Genomic DNA, 9,240 nt, shown 5'->3' with positions numbered 1-9,240 from the left:
GGTCATATGTGCAATCTGTATATACGCAATAAAATCATGTGTGCGGAACGTTAATACGGTTTCCTTATTTCATGTGTGCAATACGGTCATCGTGTGCAATCTGTATGTGCGTAATAAAATCATGTGTGCAAAACGTTAATACAATTTCCTTATTTTATGTGTGCAATAATATTATGTGTGCAATGTGTATGTGCGCAATAACGTCATGTGTGCAATCTCCATGTGTGCAATGAAGTCATGTGTGCAATGTGTATGTGCGCAATAATGTCATGTGTGCAAACGTATGTTCGTATTTTTAATTTTTACATGTGCGCAATAATGCTGGTAGGCAATCGCTCTGCAGGCAATCGGGAATATTGGTAATCGAAGCTGTCGGCAAAATGTTGTAGGCAAACGAAGCTGTTGGCAATCGGGAATGTAGGCAAACGGAGCCTCCTCCGAAAAATCATCGTAGACCAAAAATTACGAAAAAGCATTTTGAAACTTGAATTTTCAACTGTAACGTGATATCGATAGTTAAAAAAAATTCTTGTATTTTCTTATTTCTAGAAAATGCAGATTTAGTTCTAAAATCGTGTAACTCGGTCAAAAAAAATCATAGAAAAATTTGAAAAAGCATTTTGTAGGCAAAACGTTGTACTTTACGAAACTTGAGTTGAACTTTTCGAGAGAAATTTATTTATCGAACTGCAGAATGTCAAAAATACATAATCTTAAGGAACAAAACAATAAATTTAAAATTGAAAATTTGATTAGAATTGAGCTTTAATAGGCTTTTTTAATTTTTTGTCTACGATGATTTTTCGTCGAGTTTCAGCGGTTTGAAAATAGCCCAAGTTTTAGGGTATGAAAAGTGATCCCTGGTTTTTTTTTTGGGGGGGGGGAGGGGAAGTGTATAACAAGCAGACAGAATAAAAAAAGATACGTTTTTTTTACAGCTGACGAGTACTTTTATATCATACTTAACTGTTCTTTATTCTACCCGGCAAGATTAAAAGTACCATCATACCAAAGTAATTCTCAATTATTTTAACTCGATTGACACGTACTGATTGTTCGTGAAAAATTCAGATATTATAGAGCATTATACATATTATTCTCGTAGAAAAAGAATCTCTATTTTTAATTTAGAAAAATTATTTTAACATATTTTAATGTATAGAGATTTAAATATAAAATTTAACGGTAACAACATTGAATATAATATAAATGTGTAAATTAAATGTGATATAATTTTAGATGGAAATATTTAAAAATATGCAAGATTATGTTTTTATAATCAGTATTTTTCCTTACAAAAGTGTAATTAATAAATATCTTTTATTAATATTTTTTTTGATATTATTTAATTGTATTGTATATATTGTATACTCATTTAAAATTCAAAAGAGAGCAGTTTGTAATAATATCATTTAAAACTCATTATTCTTAAAACACTTCACACGGTTTAAATGTAAAAGTGGTTTTGCTTTAATTAGCTGAAATTGAAATATATTGAAATTTAAATAGTGGTGATTAAAAGTCTTTGTGAATATAGAGTCGAAATATCAAAGCAATACATGATAAGATAACAAAGTGACTCTCATTAAAAATTATTAAAATACGAGATTTCCATATTTTCTGCTCCATGTTATCGTTATGTTACAACACAGTCTAACCACATATAAATAATTTTTGTACGTATATAAAGTGATTGATTTTAAATGACATAATAATATTTCTCAAAATTTAAAGCTTCGAAAATCGAAAAATGGTTAATTCAAAAAGTTTGTGATTTCGAGAGGGGCATAAGTGCCGTTTGTTCGATCTTGGATGAAAGTCATGAGATTATTTTAAAGATAAACTTCATATTCTTACATGAAATTATCGGAATTTGTTTATATAAAGTGATTCTTCACAATATTTGTCTTAAGAAATTATGACAAAAGGATGTCCAAAAATTCTTAAAAGTTTGCAATGATACTCAGTTTAAGCCATTCTATAATTTATAACTTTAATTTTTAAATTCTCCATGAAAACTTTTGAGCAATATCATCTAAACTACAACATATTTCTATTTCTGCCAATTTAACCAAAGCCTTTTACATTTAAACTGTGCGAAGTTCTTTGAAATTACAGATGATATTAATGATAAACTATTTAGAAAAAAATCACATTTCTATTCCTCTCTTTTTTTGTCTTTCTTAACTATTTTGTAGACAAAAGCTTAATCAATTAATGAAAATGTAAAAATATTGGAAAGATGTACAAATGTGCATAAAACACGATAGTCGCTTCAATAAAAATTTTACATTTATCAATAAATTTCTAATTAATACGAGTTTTAAATGGAACAACCAGTATATTTCTCTGTAGGATTGACCGTAAATTACGACTGCACGACCTAGGATATAGGGCGTTAAAATACAACGCTGCAAAATATCAAATACGCATTTGTCCTCAAGAGAAATTTTCGTTCGTAGAGTTTTTCTCTATGGGAAATAAACATGTGTTATATTTCCGTCGGCGTCGAAATTGATCGCTTGATTATACACTCTTTCGCGAGGGAAAGTATAAATTTCCAAATGTTTCGATCTCACAGTGATAATACATGTATTATATTATATTTATATTATATTAAACAATTTATATTAAAATTTGGGGCAGTAATATAAAGCTATAGCTCAATTCAGCTGGCTAATGGATGGAAGAAATTAAATTAATATTTTTTTTTGCGTCATTACGCTTTGCGGTAAAATTCATTTTATCATCGACCGTTAAATATACGTAGCCTTTGTTAATCAGACATTTATAACATTTTCGAAATATGATTGTTATTCCGAGTTTTATCTATTTCGTTACGTGAATAACGTGTCAGCAGAGCGATTATTTACGAGTTTAATGAACAATCGATCGATTGATCTTTTAATTCTACCAAATACCCATTGCTTTTCTACGAGTCGTCCTTTGTTATTTTTTCTTTTTCCTAGTTTCGCTTTATCAATTTCGATAATTTCTCTTTTATCTTTAATTATTTCCAAAATTGTTTCTAACCGTTGAATGCGTAAATATAAAAAAAAAAATTACGCAAACGCACTAACAAGAATTTATAATAATAATTAAAATAAAGAAAGGAATATATATTAATAAGTTACCTCACAATAGAAACTCGACTAATCAACAATATTATGTGCAGAAAGTTCAAGTTGGCATTCAAGGAAATTCTGATGTGACGACCTAATTGTAAGAAAACAGGCAATGAATCGATATATCGATTGGCCAAATTCAAATGGTTTAATGAGAAGCGTATATTGTGAAGAGAGCACACTTAGTTTTATACCAAATTTTTTAAAACCGTTTCTTTATGATTGTTGCGAGCATACTGAAAATTATAGCAACAAAATAACAATCTATTGCGATTAAACTGCATTATATATAGTTATATTTAGAACAACGCGTAAAAATATGAAAAACTCTACGTTCTATCAAATAATCGACAAATTTATCATTAGCTTAATTATCAGAAAAAGCTCTTTGTAACTACTACAGCTTCATTTCAGATTATAGTAATGATTATTCACTTTTCGTAATATCTTTTTTTCTTATACATAATAGCGATATTCCTAATGTGTGCTTTGTACATATATATTTAAATATACATGATTTAATAAAAAGATACATATTAATGAGTAAATAATGTTTTAAATTTAATATCTTTGGTTGCGAATGTGTATAGCAAAAGCTAGAATAATAATAAAATTTTTAAAAAATATAAGACATTAACAAATATAAGAATTTAAATGAACAGAACACATTAAAATGATTTTCAGTGAAAAATAACATGCTGTGATATTACCACTTTGAACACGCTAACATATTCTGGTATTCAGTACAACTTAGACAAGTGCTTTTCAACAGTACATACAACAGAATGAAACAGATGCGTTACCAAAGAGTAGCGTTTGCGACTGCGCGATTTTTGTGTAAAGAAGAGCTTTCTCATGAATACCTTTCTATAAGAAAATAACTCCGTTAAATTGCTTTTAATGTAAAATCGATCGTTTATTCATGAAATTTCACCTAAAACATTTTTTTAAATTATATAACTACGTAATTACTTAATTCTCCATTCAATTTTAAGTAGTAACTATACATTATCTTCACAATTTCTTCTCCATTGGATTGAGAAGATTACCGATAATAAAATTTATATTATAAGAAAGAAGTCGTGCATTAAGCGGTTGATGAATTGAAAAGGGGGAATGGATAAATATTCGTGTATTGCTTTTCCGTCAAATTTGTGTCGACAGTCACAGAGAGATGATTTGCCTCGAGACTCAACATTTTAACATCAACCGAATTCTGTTGCTTATCGTTGGCTTGTGGCCTTATCAGCGATCGCCACTAATTGAATTTCAACTAATTTTACTTTACGGTATTCTGATAACTTTTATCCTATTCCAGGTATTTCCATTATATTTTATTTCGAAATTGCGCGTATTATACTGACGCATAAAAATCAATGCGTTATTTTAATTTTGTTGCACATAAAATTTAAATATAATTATATAATAATAATTGTTTTCTGTATAATTATTACTGTTATAATTACATATAATTATATACTTTTCTTTACTAAATAATTAAATCAAAAATTATCGAAAAATTGAGAATTTATAGGCTAAAAATCGAATAATATATGTTTTTCAATATAATGAATAACATTAATATTTATAGTTAACAACATTTATAACATCGGAATGTACTTTGGATCTTATCTATAAAGTTATATCTACGGCATTCTTTTACATTTGCTTCGCTATCAAATACAATTCATTTTGGGTTAACGCCGATATTGTAAGCGTGTAAACCATTAAGCATCATTGATACATGTATCTTTGAATGCAATACATACGGGCTTCGTATTTGTTATTCTCGATCGAGTCATTCTAGATAGCTCAATTTTTCTTAACATATCGTTCACTTTCTATTCCCTAATCATTATAATGTAAGTGCAGACTAAAAAAAAAAAAAAAAAAAAAACAACAAAGTACAAAAAGACAGATTGGTTTGAATCCGATCAAGAAAAAATACGGAGATCGTGTTATAAACATTTTCGAATGTTGCGAAGAGAAACGACATACAATATTATCAATATGATAGTTAAGGAGTTCGCTGAAACAACTTCAAGATGTGTGTAATGAGATAGAGGACAAAAATGAAATCGCTATCATGAAAAAGTACGGAAGCAAAGCAAAACGCATTACGATTAAAATTTTATGTAAGATAATATTTCTCGGTCTTTTCTTACATTACAAAATCTTTTTACATTCAATTAAATAAATGGCGATTGTAAAAAACATAGAAAATTAAAAAAACAATAATATATCTATTGACTTATATGATTATTTTGAAATCTTTTTTAGTTCTTGGCATATTCTATCAATTTACTTTTACTTTGCTATATATTTGGCCGTACATTTCTCACATTATGGTTTTCACAAACAAATCTCGATCACATTCTTCGGTACATATTATGACAGAATATTTTATTGATCAAGAAAAATATTTCTATTTAATTGCGCTGCATAGACACGCAGCATGTTGTATAGGCACATTAGCAATGGCAGCGACAGGAACTATGCTCTTATCGTATCTTCAACATACTTGCGCAATGTTTAGTATCGCCTGGTAAGTAAATAGAGTAAAAATACGTACAACAATTTAAATAATATATAATTAAATAATATATAAACAAACCATATAATTACAACAATATTATTTACAGTTATCGTATCGAGCAGGCAAATCGTATGTTACAAAAAGATGGTTACAAAAATGAACAAAAGAGTTGTAAAGAAATAATTCGTGCTGTGAACATTCATTGCGAAGCTATGAAGTTTGTATTATCGTTATATTCATAACAAGTATTTATTTGCACATAATAATATATATTTTCTCTTGTATTTAAAGGCTTAGTAATTTTTTAATATCCAATTTCTCGGGATCGTTCTTTTGCTTGATAGCGGCTGGTGTGCTTTGCCTGAGTTGTAATCTTCTGCGGGTAAATTTCTAGTTCAAATTCCTGCACGATCAGTGCGCCACTTCGTAAAATTAAAATTCGTCGACAACAAATTCGTGGGCACGATTACGATAACTGTGGCCCCCTATTTGAAAGGTCGTTTCTGAAGACATTTTTCAGGAGGAACACGGGAAAAATAGTAAAAAAAATTTCCGACCAATAGTTTTCGAGATGTATCACTTTAAAGTATTGGACATGATAATAAAACGTTACAAAACGGACCCAATGACCTTGACCTTAACATATTTATGTTGTGAAGATCACTGTCGCGAGTATCTTCCATGTGTAGCTTCTATCCATGAATGTAATTCTTGATTTATTCTTTATTCAATATTTTTTCAAAATATAGACATTTTTTTGTAAAAATTTGTTTAATTTTTTTATTTATTTTAATTTTCTCGCTTCGCATTGTTAAGTATATGCGGTGACGCAGTGGGTTCCGCCCCCCCCCCCTTCGGGGGGCTCCACTTTCCAAAGATATAACCTAACCCAAACCTATTTCTGATTTAAAACTAAAATTTGGTTTGGGTTACGTTATATAACCCAAACCAAATTTTCGTTTCGGATTAAACTTCAACTTTAAATATCTCAAAAATTATAAGAGACCCCCGATTAAGTTATAAGGAAAAGTTACTCAGGATCATGATCTTGACAACATATATCAAGGTCAACATCGTTGGGTCCGTTTTATAAAGTTTTATTACCATGTCCAATACTTTAAAGTGATATATCTCGAAAACTATTGATCGGAAATTTTTTTTACTATTTTTCCCGTGTTTCTCGTCAAAAATGTCTTCAGAAACGACCTTTCAAATAGGAGGCCACAGTTATCGTGATCACCCCAATTCGTGTATAGATAAAGAAAAATAACAAAGTGACTTTTCCTCTGTATCGATGTATGAGTTAAAAACTTACAATATTAATTGCATGTGCTTCTGTTTTATTACAAGTCTGAGCGTATGCACACAATATACGCACACATTTTTTTAAAATTATGCAAAATTTCACGATTATAAAAGTGCTAAGACATATTGCTAAACATGGATTATAATCTATTGCTTAATCTATTTTTAATTTACTAATAACGTATCATGTTCCTCATAATTTTCAGATTATGTCATTTACCGATAACATTGGGCAACTTATACTATCTCTAACTATTTTAGTTATGCTCTATATGTACCTGTTTCTATCCAATTATACCGCACAAAAAATTACAGATCACAATGAATATGTGTTTGCCACAGTGTAAGAAAAATTTCAACTTCATATGCGAGTGTATTTGTTTTGCAGATACTTGTAACATAATTCAAAGTTGGAGATGTCTGATAAAGTTAATATGCTTTTGAGAAAAAATAAATATGCATATATATATTTATGTGTGTGTATATATATGTGCGCGTCGTGTGATTAAAAGTGTTATTTACACAAATTTTACATAACTAAAGTTTTTTCAATTCATTATGTCGTAGATATAATGTTCGTTGGTATATGGCTCCAATACGTATACAGAAAATGATACTCATTTTGCTGCAAAGGGGTACTATAAGTTTTCATTTGATTCTCGGTGGAATATTTGTAGCGTCCATGCAAAGTGCTGCTTCGGTGAGAAACATATGCATATATCGTACATATACAATGTATTGCAATTTTCTCAATAATATATAATAAGTGAATGAAATAAAAGAGAAGATACATTTTATTTCAGTTAGCGAGCGCTTCCATATCATACTTCACAGTTTTTTATTCTACTCGGCAAGATTAAAAGTACGGTAAAGTAATTTTTAATTATTTTGAGCCAATTAGACAAAAAAAAAAACACGTATCGAATGTCTTCGAAGTACAGATATAGCATTATTATTAACCTTGCAGAAAATAATACATAAATAAACACAAACTCTCTCTTTGTGTTTGATAAAAGAAATTAATGTTACATTTTAATGTATAAAGTTTAAAATATCAAATTTAATAATAACAACGTTGAATATAGTATAGATATGTAAAAAGATGTATATAATTTTAGAAATATTATAAAAAATGCAAAATAATAATTTTGTGATTAGTATTCTTTGTTAGTAAAAGCGGAAATAATAGATGCATTTTATTTTTAATGCTACTTACTTGAATTGTATTTATTGCCTAGTTACTTCAAGTCCGAAAAAAGAGCAATCTACACAACAGTATCAATTAACAATTTTTTATCTAAAGGACTGCATCATTTTAAATGTAAAAGTTACTTCGGCCAAATTGGCTGAAATTAAAATATATTATAGTTGAGATAGTGCTGATTGATTAATAGATGCTGATTAAAAAATCTTTCTGGCTAAAAAGTTTAAAAATTAAAATTAATAACGATGGGACAGTTTTTAATGAATAAAAATTAAGAAAGTTAAGAAAATTATTAGAATATACAAAATATTAAAGAGTAAAAGAATTTAAATAAATAATATGTGTGAGTATTGAAATGACTTTCGGTGAAGAATAACATGCTTTGATAGTACCACTTTAAACACGCCAACTTTCCCCTACATGATGATGCATCAAATGCTATATAAGGGAGACCGATGGTGGTAGGTCAGTGATCGATGTTTAATGAAATACATAAAATAAACATCAGTGTAGCGATTATTGTTCTCGTATATTTGACTCGGATTAAATTCTTAAAGTTAATTTAATTTGATGATTATTAATATATTTGAATATTTTTCTCATACTTTCCACGCTGGTCAACCAACCCCATAATCGGTGTTAGTTGACTTACACTATGGGGTAGGTCGACAATAGGGATGCAATCAATTGGGAATATGTTATTTACAATTTAATCCATCGATAATGAAATAGTACAATATTAGGAAAGTTGTTTTATTATGATGTATTAATTATTTCTGATGGCATAAGTCATATTTTAGAATTGAATGTCAATTATATGAATGAACTAAACAAATCTTTTACAAATAAAAGATAAAACCGCGTTTATAATAAAAAAACAAAATGATCTTTTTTTTAAATAGTAATATTACATTCTTCCTTATAACAAATAAGTCTAATCATTATATCGTAATATCTCAAACGTAATTAGTCAATCAGCCCCCAAGGACTATTTTTGTTTTAATTCTTTACCTAACTTTTAAATATATAAATGGATCTAAAAAAAATGGTCCCAATCGCTTGTCTAATAA

At 28.6% G+C, this 9,240-nt stretch overlaps 1 protein-coding gene across 1 annotated transcript; it reads left to right on the top strand.

Moving 5' to 3' along the window:
• Positions 1-4,171: 4,171 nt before the first annotated feature.
• LOC138933664 (uncharacterized) lies at positions 4,172-8,092 on the top strand. Its single transcript, XM_070296584.1, has 9 exons — positions 4,172-4,443; positions 4,717-4,836; positions 5,143-5,260; positions 5,406-5,670; positions 5,768-5,878; positions 5,953-6,043; positions 7,173-7,309; positions 7,534-7,666; positions 7,770-8,092. The coding sequence occupies exons 1-9, from the start codon at positions 4,300-4,302 to the stop codon at positions 7,824-7,826; spliced, it is 1,176 nt and encodes a 391-aa protein (XP_070152685.1). The 5' UTR covers positions 4,172-4,299; the 3' UTR covers positions 7,827-8,092.
• The last annotated feature ends 1,148 nt before the right edge of the window (positions 8,093-9,240 follow it).

Source organism: Polyergus mexicanus, unplaced genomic scaffold (assembly GCF_030449975.1).
Source record: "Polyergus mexicanus isolate NDT 795.1 unplaced genomic scaffold, iyPolMexi1.0 SCAF_5, whole genome shotgun sequence".
NCBI classification, from domain to species: domain Eukaryota; kingdom Metazoa; phylum Arthropoda; class Insecta; order Hymenoptera; family Formicidae; genus Polyergus; species Polyergus mexicanus.
Note: the sequence above shows the minus strand (reverse complement) of the source record. Positions and strands in the feature narration are given on the sequence as shown.